This window comes from Ptiloglossa arizonensis, chromosome 4 (genome assembly GCF_051014685.1).
Source record: "Ptiloglossa arizonensis isolate GNS036 chromosome 4, iyPtiAriz1_principal, whole genome shotgun sequence".
Taxonomy (NCBI): Eukaryota; Metazoa; Arthropoda; class Insecta; order Hymenoptera; family Colletidae; genus Ptiloglossa; species Ptiloglossa arizonensis.
In genome coordinates, this window is record NC_135051.1 from 24,237,097 (window position 1) to 24,250,400 (window position 13,304).

Consider the following 13,304-nt stretch of genomic DNA (forward strand, 5'->3'; position numbering starts at 1 on the left):
GTTAGACCGAACGATGAAAGCATAGCCACGTGGGTTGCGCGACAGTCGTATTACACGTACTGCTTTCCCTCTTGGTTAATTTTGTACGAATGCTTTTCACACGTTGTAAAGACGGTGAGTAACGCGTTAACAAAGTGTATCGCGAGAAATAAAAGCATCTCTTTCTCCTTTACGAAAAGCTCCTACTTGTCACGCGGATAAAACGCTGGAGGGCGTTACTTAAGTTCTATGATAGGTTATGAACCCAATTAACGAATTATGATTCATTGAATACGTTTCATTGCATTTTAATATATTTGTGTATACATCGTTTGAATAAAATAGAGAAAATAATGTTCATGTGTAGCAGAATTCATTTTCAAAGTTACACAGTACGTATTTCATAAAAATATGTTCAATGAATTGAGAGTCTATTATGAATGTAAAATATCGTAGAGCTATTGACCGTTCCGATTTCCTAGTATTCATTGTGTACGGGTTACACGCTTCAAAATTCATTAAAACGCAATGAAATATATTTAATGAATACCGATTAAATGCTTTGGTTAATTAGATATGTATGTTAAATATTAAATATTGCAAAGCAATTGTCAAAGTATTGCCATTTCACGGAGAGATTCATGCAATTCATCGTATGTAAATTAAACGCATCAAATTTTATTCTTATAACACAATCGTACATATTCGATAAATAATAGTTTAATCCTTAGATTAATAAACTACGAAGAAAATGGATAGTGCCCATAGTCATCTGACGGTGAATAGACAGAACTAATTGTAAACCTTCGTTTAACGCCATCAACGGTAAAGGGCTCAAGTTTATAACGAAATAATTTCTGCTGGTGTTGTTAGATGATACCACTATTTAATGCAAAGAAACTAATGGCGTCATCTAGCAGCACTAGCAGAAAATATTTCTTTACAAACTTGAGCGTTTTAACACTGATGGCGTTATATGAACGTTTAAATTTAGTTTGTTCCATTCGTCGCTAGATGGCTATACCATTTTACTGCCCATTTTTTAAATAAATATTTTATTTAAATGATATATACACGAATGTATTAAAATACAATAATACGATTTAATAAATAATAATCTCTACATTGGATTGTAACTTATTATAAAATACAAATAATAACATCTAGCGTTCCATTCATGTAATAATTAGAGGTTTTCATAAAAAAGAAGGGTATGCACTTAACGTTCCGTATTCCTTTTAAACAATAAGAATTAATTGACACGTGCACATGTAGTGTAGCATAGCGGTAAATTATGATTTATAGGTTATGTTCCATAATCGAAATATTTACTTTCACAAAAGCGTTATTTCGCAGAAGCGATTCCAATAGATTCTGTCGTATTAAAGATTAGTATTTCTGTTTCTAATAAGCACGAACTTTTACTTGTATTTCGTTCAAAAAATGACCGCTAATTCTAGTGTAAAGAAAGTTTAAGTAAGGATATTTCTCGTATAAAATGGATGAAATAGAATACAAATTGGAATCAAAAAATCCTGTTTTGATATCGCACGTAAGTTGTCGGACTTTCGCAAGATCAACAATTTATTTTTATTGCAAAACTTCGTTTACATTTTTTCTACAGGCAATATATAAACTCATTGATTCAATCAAAAAAAAGACAAGCGAACAATCGACGGACCATATTAGAAACGTAAGAAACTTTAATTTCAAGAATTACTGTACAAGCAACTTTATTTTTGTAATTTGTTAATATCACTGTTTTCAATAGATAGCTGAGTTTAAATTGCTATTAATAAAGCAAAGTAGCAAAGATTACACACTTAGCATATCTGTTTGCCAAGCCTTAATTACACTAGTTGAAAATGGATTATGGGATATTAGCGAGGCATTGTCTACCTTTGTGTCGAGTCTTTCTTCCGTGAAGTATAAAAATGTTGTCTACGATGTCCTTCAACCTTCTCTACTGTATAATAAATATGCCATACATTTTAGAAATTATATGACTGCTGCTGTGGCTATTGGTCGCTTACTAATGTTGGATTTAAAGTACAATATGGAAAAAAAAAATTTTTATCCATTTACTCTTCATATACCGCAACATCCTTACATAATTATTTTAAATCAAGATAAATATAGCTGGCAAGCTATATTGAATCAAATGACGTTTGCCATGAATCACTGGGATCCACAGTATGTATTGAAATGTATATGTATATGTATATGTATATGTATATGTATATGTATATGTATATGTATATGTATATGTATATGTATATGTATATGTATATGTATATATATACTAACAATCTATGTATTTTAGAATCAGAGAAAATAGTATAGAAATGTTACGCCCTGTGTTTCTGTACATTTTATGTAATCCTTCTTTGGATTCATTGGATTGCTGCGTACAACAGGTTTGGCAGCTTTTATTAAAGTCTAAACACAGCATATGCTTACAAACAGAAGTTTTGCTTTGGTTGTGTACAACTGAAAGTTACTCTTGTATCAATACAAACAATAGAATTTTAGAACTTACTGAGAAAGCATTATTAGAGAAGAATAAAGAATATTGTACTGCTTTATTACCAATAATTGCATCTTTGACTTTACAACTATTAAAACATGCATCTGATCCAGGACCAAATTTTGCCAGATTATCTATTATTATAGATCAGTGCAATAATACTTGTATAGGAAATCTTATGTTAGCACTAATGGCAGAGATAATTGCTTTATGTCCAACTATTTATTTGTATAATGCATTACAAATATGTAAGTATTTTATACATAAAATAGACTTAATATTTCTATTTAATTCTTAAATCATTAATTATGTTACAGGTGCGACAATAGCAAACAAAATGTCATGCAACAATATATTTTTGAATACTTTAATGGCATCCATTTTGAAATGGATGGCATACCCATCAGTATTATGTTCGGATGCTTTAGATTTGGCAAAAGATTTAATCAAGAAAATTTCTGCTAACGTACAGTGTACGAGTAACGATGACACAGCGTACACGAGTAAAATCTTCGAAACGTTCATTTGTTCCGACTCTTATATTGAATTTTATGTAGAGATCGTGCGTTGCCTAACTGTTTGGAAACCGATTGATATTTTATCCTGGTTGAAAAACATGTCGTGCATATCCATTGATTTAAAAGATAAGTGTAAACTATTGCTTTCTGGTATTTTTTTACAAACAGACAATCCACAAGTAACTGAACTATGTTGTAAAATACTCGTTGATATCTGCAGTAAAACAAAAAGTTTCGAATCGCACGTATTGTCATTAGTTTTATACAAATTGACAAAATCTAAAAACAGTATAGAATCCAAGTACTTACTACTTGTCATACCAGAACTTGTAACTATGAAAGAAAACATTCCTATTGTTACTCATACATTGGACACCCTATTAAACGGTGATAAGCAATTAAAATATTTTGCAATTGAATTATATCTCAAGACATTGAAAAAAGAACGGAGATGTTACAGATTTATTTCATCCGCGATAATTCGTTTAATGAGAAGTGATCTTTCCTGGTATTCGAATGCAACTTGTGCTAGAGCTATGAAATATATTTGTGAAAATCATTCTGAACACGGAGAGACATTGGTACCATTGCTATCGCAAATATTAAATCGTTCCACGGATACAAATGGGGGAACCGCAAGTGCGCTTACTCTACAGAGTATTTCTGCTCTTTGTAAAGCTTCCATAATAGACATTTCTTCAACCTGGAAGGTGTTGGCTCCAAAAATGGAGAAAGAGAAACGTACTATTGTTTTAGAAAGTCTTTGTGAATTGTTCGGTGACGTTACGTCGTATCCGCTTTCTCAAAGCGCTGAAGAATATGATCAATTAATCGGTGATATCGTATCAAATTTATGGAAATACGTGACCTGCAACGATGTGAGAGTCATTGAATCTGCACTTCGTGCGCTGTGTACCTACCATCTGGAACACATTCCTCTAAAATCATTACCAGCGGAATTTAGATGTCACCTTGTATTACCAACATCATATGCTACCACTTCAACTGATGCAACTATGAAACCGGAAGATGTACTTCCATACATACCTGGTTCATGTTGGATCGCAATGCTTCAAAAAATAAATAAAACAGCTTTATCGGCAGCCGGAGATCTTTTAATTTCTTTTGTGACTACAGAAGTGAGTAGTTTCCGATCTGGAATTTACCTCTGGCCTCAAGGCGAGCCACGCAATTACAAATATTTAGCAGACAAAAGTGTAATAAGAACTGTTGGTGAATACTTGAGACGCAGCGACAAATCCAATGTTGATAATCACCGGATTATTACGGAGTGCTTACGAATATTTTCTCATAGATATCCAAAACCTTTGCCGAATATAAATTGGAGTTTTCTTAACGATGTTATCGATATATCACTCGATGCTAAAAAATATGCTCTTTCCATTGGATGTCATCAAGCAACAATATCTTTATCGGCCAAAACTTTCATAGAAAATTATCTAGTAGCATATAAGTCTGTAGCTGATTCAGATTTCAACTTAAAAAGTAATGAATATCTTACATTATATTCAAGTCTTGATGATTTGTGTCAAGCTGTAGAACCAAATAATATTAAACTATTTTTGGAAACAACATTAGAATATGTAATTGAAAGAATAAGTTATGACAATGAAAATTCAATAAACTTATTCCATTGTATTATGTCTTCATATGCTCAAACCTTAAAAAACAAAAAGATGCAGGATGACAACTCTACACTGCTTTCTACTATTTTAGAGAAGCTTTTAGACAAACTAGATTTAACATGTAACCACTTTGAATCTTATTTTACTGCAGTTTTAGAATTGCCAACAAATTATTTAGAAAGAATGACATCTCCTTCAGTATGGTCGAAAGTAACACCCACAAAATTAAAAAATGCCATTGCAATCAGGGAGAAATTGGCTCTAACGAATCGGTCTGAATCTCCCTTAATGTGGTTGAACGAGCTCGTCAATGAAATTGCATCTACACCAAGGTAAGACTACTATTAGGTGTCATAATTTAATATTTAAATTATAAAAATAAAAATGCACTTTATTATTTTTACCAAAGCACACAAACATATTTTCTCGAGATTATACAGAAAGTACATGCTGAATTGCAATTTGAGATATCCACTGTAAATGGGATTCTAGACTTCATGACTAAGATTCAAGGATTTCTAGTGGAATCATCACAAGATCACAGTAACAAAATACAATTCTATTGTAGCATTTTATTCGTGTCTATTATCAGTTCGTCTGGCATAGACTGTATGTTAATGAAACAAGATTTATTAGTTACATCACAAAATGAACAAACAAAATTATTTCCTCAAGCTCTCGCAATTCTTTCTGAAAGACATGTTTGGAAACATGTAATTTCACAGGTATTTACAATTATTTTTATTCATAAATGATACAATTATGTGTTGGCTAATACTTTAAAAACTTCAAAATCTTTTCTCAGAAAAGAATCATAACATTACCAAAAAAGTAATAAATCCTTTTTATGTTATACCTTTCAGATCATGGAATGGTTGAACGATATGAGAACAAGTACTATTTCTAATATGTATAAATTTACATTTCACCGTTCGTTAATTTACTTGAGACACAATCTATACTATAAAAGTGTATGGACTAAATATTTATCAATTAAGACTGAAGTCGAAATATAATTATATATTATTATATGTGATTGAAACTTTTACAATAAAGTGTGCATTTGCAACAATTGTAACTTTAATACATTAAATGAAAAACAAAATCTTTTTTGAGCAATATACAAAATACTATTGAAAAGAATGAAAAAGTATTTCACTTACACTCAATGCCATGTGACATTGATTGGCAGTTGTGCACAAATATATCATCACATATATTGTATGTGACAATTTTCATAATGCTAAACAGATGTTTCGCTATTATCCAAAGTCATAACTGTTAATGTATTAGGGCGCGATCCAGTTAATGTTTGATCTTCTGGCAATTTCATCCGTGGTTCTAATATATTCCGTTTTGTTTCAACACTTTTTTTTATTGGTGTTCGACTTGGACTGGACTTTCTACTACTTGGATAAGATTTTAATAAACGAGCTCTAAAAAAACAATTGAATTTGAACTTTTATATGTTGTACTATAATTAAGTCATTAAAATATGTACTTTAATTCAACACTGTCTAGAATAATAATACTTACGCATCCATTAATTTAAGAAATAATCGTGTATATACTTGATATTCTTCATCTCCAAATTCTGTTGGATCATGTCTCGCATGTTCGTACAAATCACAAAATTGATGAATTAACCGTTGTCCATTTCCATTTAATGGTGTAGCTAATGTAGAAAGTAAATATGCTCTCAAATTTTCAGATGGATGTCTTTTTAGACAATTATCATATTTACTAATTTCAGCTTCTGCAAGAACAATTTATGAAAAAACTGTTTATCAGTTTAGTTTATTGTAATACAGATATAGATGTAATTACCCAAAGTTTTAACATCATCTACGACTTTTAGTCTATAATAATGCGGTGGAATTTGTGCTTTTGGTGTTACGATAAATCGTGAATCGCTAATAAGTTGTGGCTCATACTGAATTCTTGGTATTACTTCTATTCGCCTCTCAATCTCTTTCTTGAGTGACTAAATAATTAAAAACGAACGATACTCTATTAATATGTATTATTTATTTCCATAAATGAATTTTATTAGTTACTACAATAATATAGATAATATAACTTTTCTAACCTATCATACCTTTCTTGCATCGTGTCCAATAGGAATATGAGGACCACGACGTGATCGTAAAGCAAATCTCATGATTTGCCGTTTAGCAAAAATGAAAAGTAATAATATTGTTAATACTCCAGCTGCAATAAATATTACTATTGTCACGCCAGAAAGCTCTTCCGTCATGTTTACGTTGCATCATCTGTTTGAATGTGTATGTAAATTTCATTTGTCAAAAATGCGCGTTCACGCGCAGTATTTTGATTTTTATGTACAAATACAAAATGATTGTGAAAAATATAATCAAAACTTTTAAAGCAAAGATTAAGCAAAAGGACACAAAAGCTTACAGAAATAAAATTGAATACAAAATGTATATAAACTAAATAGTTTTTAAAATATTTTGTACGGGTCTCTTAAACAATGTTTGATTTATATTAGTTATTTCCCATAATACATTTTTTTGCTGTTCTGAAAATTTTACATTCATTTTTATTAATAATAATAAAAGTTTTCCAAAATTTTTATCCTTTGCAAAATGAAGTGCTTCCTTTGATAATAGTTGTATAAGTTTGTCAGTTGTAATAGTATCAATTTTAATAGATATTAAATTGTGTAAAATGGGAAGATGCCAGGGCTTTAGTTCTTTTGCATGTAATAAATATTCCCTATAAAAAATGTTAAAAAGTGAGTATTGATACAATGAAATATGTTGTAAAGTAGATAAGCAATAATAGTTCAAGTACCTACGTAATGAGAACAATGTTTCTTTCAGGTTCAAAAGCATTTACTATGGCATTGACAATTGTTACATCTTTTAAATCAATATTTAATAGAGGGATAAAAATTAATTGTTGTACATCATCTGGAAATTTTTTAACACATTCTGTGATACTAGATAATAATAGCCTTGACGGTTCTTCTAAAGCAATTATCTACAACAGTCCTTGAATTATATTAATTGCACTTATATTAAAAATATTTTTAGATGATTATCAAGTCTTTCTAGATTCAAAGTTAAATTATCAACATCACCTTTGGTAGTAACAAATGACTGTGAAAAATTGCTGTATATTTTATTTGTTGTTCCAAAGTCATATTATTCATGGCACAACAAAGATTGTAGGTACCCATTATGCTTAATTTTTTTTCCAAGTCATAGACCACTTCCACAAATTCTTCATCCGATAAATTTTGTAATTGATTTAAATCTAACTTCCCATTAGATCGCTCCAATCCTTCAAGAAGACATTCTACAATATCAGACTTTTGTATAGATGTCGATTTAACTTTATTATCAAAATTCTTATCAAGTTGAGTAAAATAAAACTGAGTAGATGGAAGCTTAGTATCATCAACCATCATGAATGAATTGGTATCATCTTTATCACTTTCATCTGTTATTTCCTCTTCACTTGTGTATGTTTCTTTTTCCTTTAGAATAGTATTTGTTTACATTGATATATATTATCGACCTTATATCGCCTCTTTACTAATAATACTAACCTTTGCATTTATAATGTTCCACACAGGATCAGCTTGGATTATGTCTTCTTTCAATTTTTCCTTAATTATCTCCAACTTTTGTATAGTATACTGTGATAATACATAGTTTTTTAAAATATTATTTTCGTTCATATTTTTGGTAGTAACTCAACAAGAAAGAATACTTTTCATATGTTCTTACTGATTTGCGAGTACTAATTAAACTATTGAATAATTTAATTCATTTTGCGTTTAAAATTAATATTAAAGATAAAAATATGAAAGCAACAATTTACTGTGAAATTCTCATGATTAAAAATGAGTTAACAAATTTTACATAAAGATTAATCTTGAATTATGAGAATTTCCGTTAATATCAGAAATCGATTAATATAAAAAAAAAAGTGCGATAATAGCGTGATCTTTGAATAGGTTCGCCTAATCTGATCTGGTAGGGAGTAAAACGAGGTTGTACTAATATGTAAAACGGATTTTCCGTAAGATCAAGGTAAACGTTTAATTTTCAATAGGTCGTACTACGTGAAATACGTTATACGTCACGTCTTAACGACTCAGTTGTCATAAACGATATATTATTACTGAGTTGTGATAGTCGAGAGGTTAACGTCGGAATGACAGTGATCATAGAAGGTGATGTTATTTGTATGCGATATTGTGTTACCAAAAAAACGAGCGAGTGAAATTTGTTTAAAAAAATAAGGTGGGTTTCTCGCGCAAAAGAAAATATAATATACACAATATTTAAAAAAATGGAAATTGGAAAATAGTGATTCTATTACATATTAATTTAAATTTAAATATTTATTTTTAAGCGAAACCCTATGTAATGCGGAGGTGAATATTTTATTTCGATCATTTAAATGCGCTGCGATAAATGAATTTTGAATCTAGTATTCCCAGTCATATATATATAAGTGGTTCCTAACGTCGAGCGTGATTCATGAAACCTGTTGCATTCGTAATTGATAGAATGCAACCTGTTGATCAATATCAATTCCTTTAAATATATCAGTAAAAAACAGCAAGTATAAAGATGTAATCTAGTTTCAAGACTTATAAATACAAATATTTTAAGAAAAAAAAGAAAATAATAATGGACAAAATTAAGCGTTTTCCAACTTGAAATCTATTCGTTCTATTGTATATATGAACGACTTGTTTATTAATGTGGTCTCTATCATTGCCACAAACGTAGAATCAGTTACATTTCCAGAAAATTTAGATTATCGCGAAATCATCGAGTATTGAGTGCATACACAAATTTTGTAACTGTGCATACTAGAATTTGTTTAATTCACGTTTGTTCAATTTTCATGTTTCCTCACGCAGATGATGCAACACGTGATTGATACGTGATTATTTGCATAAATTTTTGTATTCCAGACGTTGTCAGTACGACGCATAGCGTATTCGTTAATAAAAAAACGTTCGTTTACTTCATTGAAAAAGTCTTAAGAAATTTACTGTTATCGTAACTGACATGTACTTCCAAGAAAAAATTCTGATATGAATGCAAGTCGACCATATAGTGTATAATATGCATGTAAACGAATACTAGATATTGGAGTGGAGATAAGGTGCGCACCTTTTTCTTCTTTATATTGGCACAGTACAAGGAATTAACCCAAATTCTAAGATGTCAAAACTCGCAAACGTATGTAATACAAAAATTAGTCATACAACATTATTTGTATACTTTTGCAACTCTACTTCATTTTCCAAGATTTAACTAATATAAAAAAATGTGTGGAAAATATAGTTTCTATTTTATATCTTCACCTCTTTTAAAGTAAAGTTTGTCGAATCTTAAAACGTAACATAATACATATATTTACAGAAAACAAAAAAAATTGAAGAAATAAATTCGAAAAAACTTTTTTTATAGCAATAACGATCTCTTGAAGAAAAATGCCGATTCTTTCGGACTTATCTCGTCGATTTCATATGTTAACAACTGATGCGATACCCCATCCACCACGAATAGAAATCAAAGGATATACACATAATTTAGACCCAGACGATGTAAACGACAAATCTAAAGCTGTACCTGCAACTATAGAATCACAATTTGAACAAAATGATAAAACATCATCGGAGGAAAAAAAATCCGTACCAAACGATGCAGTACCTACAAATACTCGTTCTTCCGAAACAAAGCAAAACTTGGACGATACGCAATCTTCCGCAACCGACGCAAAACAACCTAAGAGGCCAAATGTCAAAACAAAAACGAAATCGAAATACAAGCATTGTAAGTAAATATAATGTAATTGTTGCTGATTTATTTAAACAAGTTTAGTTTGTCACTTATCCGTATTAGGAGAGTCATTACTTAAATGTTAATTTCTTTTTTCACAGCACAAAGGGCACATGTTGTAAATTACAATATAGTTAATTCAAACGGAGTGAAAATCGGGTCGAGAACTAGTTATATTTGCAACATTAATCAATTTCCTACGGAAAGTGCTACATCAGCCAAAAAATCATGGTCGAAATCAAAAGTACGACAGATGCCCACAAAGGTAGAACGTTTATGTACTTGCAGGGAGGAAATTACTTTGGATGATATATTTATTATTAAAAGTTATATCGGACACGGTTGGAAAGATGTTGCCAGAAAGCTGTTATATTCAGATGGACAAATTGAACAATTTGAAGAGAATTATATGTCCAGAGGAATAAGTGAAGTAAATTTAATTACTATTCATTGATTATACAATATTATATCTTATATTTTTGTTATGTCTTAATGGTTTTCCTTTCAGGTAATTTATCAAATATTTCTTGATTGGAAACAGGCTAACACAAAAGATGCAGAAATTGGTAGTCTGATAAATGTATTATGGCTTTGCCAGGAATATGACTGTGCAGAACGGTTGTGTTCTACTCGTGAAGATTTAATTTAATATCTTTTAGCTACACACATTAATATGCACTACAAAAAAAGTATGGAGAGCCATGTATTATTTGATAATTTTTTATTTAAATAATGTGTTACTGCATTTATTTACTCAGCAAAAAACTATTTCTTTTGTAAAATACTATATATAACATAACAGCATATTTTAAGTTTAACCTAATATAAGAAGCTAATAAAACAATTATATTAATGTACAATAACCTTTTTATGTTTATAATTCATGTTATATACAAATTTATTTACTAAGACAATTATTTCAGCAAATATTTTATTAAAAGAACAATTTTTATAATAATATTACTTTGTACATTTTCATTAAATGATGTAGAAATAACAACATAGAATTATAAACAATAAAAAAATATACAACTTTGTTTTCTTATTTTTATCACATAGTTTTACAGGAAAAATTAGTACATAATTATCATATTTGCTCACAGATATCCAAGTATCTAACAAATGTTATCTAAAATTGAAAATGTAAAATGTTTATACTTGTAAATTTCAGTTTGTTTATTTAAAATTTACATAAATGTGTGTGTATATATATATATAAATTTTATGTAATATATACATGTATGTAACAAACTTATATTTACAAATATAAATATTTAAAATACTGCAAGTGTTTGTTTTAATTTCTGGCAAAGAATATCATAATGATTGTGCATAGATTATGTCTCCTGCTTCTTTCTTCTCTAGTTCTTTGTTAAAAATCTGATTGCTAAAAATCTGATTTCTACAATTCTCAACTTCAGATAACATTTCTTCAAGATTTTTGTTTCCATCAAATATTAAAATTGGTGTTGGTACTTTGAACAATGTCTGATGATACAACCATTCTTCGTGAATGTTATGAATTTTCTTTAAGTATTCTATTGTTAGAGAAGTTTCTTCCTGTCTCTCTCTTTTTTGAACCCTTTGATATGCAATTTCTGGAGATGTTCTTATGTAAACTGTTTTAAAATAAGGATAGCAGTTAATTTGACAGAAATGGTACTTTATATTCATATGACTGTGGCAAGGATTACATGTGTAAGTATATATTACCAATTAGATCCATTTTTATATTAGCATTGTTTATACACCATTCAGTCCAATTTTCCAAAACTGTAACTTCTACATCATGTATTAACTTTGAACGTTTTATATTTTCTACAAAGCATCTTGAACTGTACAATGATCTTTCCATAATTTTATATGGTAAAGGAGTTTCATAAGTGTGACGTTGAAGCATTGTTAATAACACATATGATTGAAATAAGAAAGTATAACGTGGAAGATCAGAATACATTAATTCCTAAATATTGTCAACACATATTTGTTAATTTTATTTCCTGTTATATTAGTTATCTTCAATATTATACCAAAGAGTTGAAATTCAAAATATCTTACCAATAAATTAGTTCCAGCTACATTTTGCCAAAGATTTACAGGTTCTTCTAGAATTGTTATATTATCATATTTTTTAAAATGATTTAAGAACGTTGTTTTACCACTTCCTATATTCCCCTCTACACACATTGTAAATGGCTGTTTATATACTTTGTTAGAATTCTTTATCATTTTTGTTAATATTGTGGCCAAAACTTTATCTTCAAAAATATAAATCTAGTAGTATTGAAGGAAAATTATTGAAATAAACTTTGTATTGCATTACTTATAATAATAAACAAAATATATATTAGATAGAACTCATAATCAATTTTAATACACATACGAGTAAAGTATTTAAACGTGTTTTAATCAACAGAAATTGAATATCGACTATGAATAGAAAATTGAAACTGTTACGTTATCTTATAGTTATCAATTGTTATCATACTAAAGTAATATTCATATCTTAATCTTCGATAATTTTATATTCAGGGAATTCACAGCGTTTACTAAAGCGCAAATAAGTAATGCAATATATAACGATAAGTTACTGGCATTTTCTATATGCACTTTATTATTTGCAATTATTATAATTTATTATGTAATAAATGTAAACTTACTTATAAAGGTCATAATTACCGAATTTCAAGCATTAAAAAACGCATCAAATATAATAAGAGGAGTAAATTTGAATACGTTTCCTTCTTTTCACGTTATTATTTTATATTCTACACGTGAATTCGTCACAGAGTACTCATAT

General features: G+C 29.3%; 4 protein-coding genes across 11 annotated transcripts; 2 read left to right on the forward strand and 2 right to left on the reverse strand.

Annotated features, from left to right (window-relative positions):
• The first annotated feature begins 994 nt into the window (after nt 1–994).
• On the forward strand, nt 995–6,175 carry LOC143146447 (focadhesin). Its single transcript, XM_076310777.1, has 8 exons — nt 995–1,531; nt 1,604–1,672; nt 1,751–1,905; nt 1,975–2,172; nt 2,303–2,754; nt 2,824–5,002; nt 5,080–5,395; nt 5,534–6,175. The coding sequence occupies exons 1-8, from the start codon at nt 1,478–1,480 to the stop codon at nt 5,684–5,686; spliced, it is 3,576 nt and encodes a 1,191-aa protein (XP_076166892.1). The 5' UTR covers nt 995–1,477; the 3' UTR covers nt 5,687–6,175.
• On the reverse strand, nt 5,223–7,093 carry LOC143146450 (protein C1orf43 homolog). Its single transcript, XM_076310788.1, has 4 exons — nt 6,769–7,093; nt 6,498–6,654; nt 6,207–6,426; nt 5,223–6,106 (listed from the first exon to the last, which is right to left on the reverse strand). Exons 1-4 carry the CDS (start codon nt 6,925–6,927, stop codon nt 5,914–5,916), a joined length of 729 nt encoding a protein of 242 aa, XP_076166903.1. The 5' UTR covers nt 6,928–7,093; the 3' UTR covers nt 5,223–5,913.
• Nucleotides 7,094–7,123: 30 nt separating this feature from the next.
• On the reverse strand, nt 7,124–13,292 carry LOC143146448 (uncharacterized). 4 transcript variants are annotated; one of them, XM_076310778.1, is made up of 6 exons: nt 13,165–13,292; nt 12,563–12,762; nt 8,248–8,337; nt 7,777–8,175; nt 7,492–7,676; nt 7,124–7,409 (listed from the first exon to the last, which is right to left on the reverse strand). In XM_076310778.1, exons 1-6 carry the CDS (start codon nt 13,175–13,177, stop codon nt 7,124–7,126), a joined length of 1,173 nt encoding a protein of 390 aa, XP_076166893.1. In that variant the 5' UTR covers nt 13,178–13,292. The 4 variants fall into 4 exon arrangements, with proteins under 4 accessions (XP_076166893.1, XP_076166894.1, XP_076166896.1 ...); XM_076310779.1 differs by having other exon boundaries at nt 12,563–12,778; nt 13,165–13,283; XM_076310781.1 differs by having other exon boundaries at nt 12,563–12,778; nt 13,184–13,249.
• Nucleotides 8,713–11,541, forward strand: Imd (death domain-containing immune deficiency protein). Of its 5 annotated transcripts, none has more exons than XM_076310785.1 (5): nt 8,713–8,947; nt 9,631–9,824; nt 10,133–10,498; nt 10,606–10,934; nt 11,013–11,541. In XM_076310785.1, the coding sequence occupies exons 3-5, from the start codon at nt 10,156–10,158 to the stop codon at nt 11,151–11,153; spliced, it is 813 nt and encodes a 270-aa protein (XP_076166900.1). In that variant the 5' UTR covers nt 8,713–8,947; nt 9,631–9,824; nt 10,133–10,155; the 3' UTR covers nt 11,154–11,541. The 5 variants fall into 5 exon arrangements, with proteins under 5 accessions (XP_076166900.1, XP_076166901.1, XP_076166898.1 ...); XM_076310783.1 differs by having other exon boundaries at nt 8,715–8,947; nt 9,631–9,901; XM_076310787.1 differs by having other exon boundaries at nt 8,715–8,947; nt 9,631–9,901; nt 10,606–10,929.
• Nucleotides 13,293–13,304: the final 12 nt, after the last annotated feature.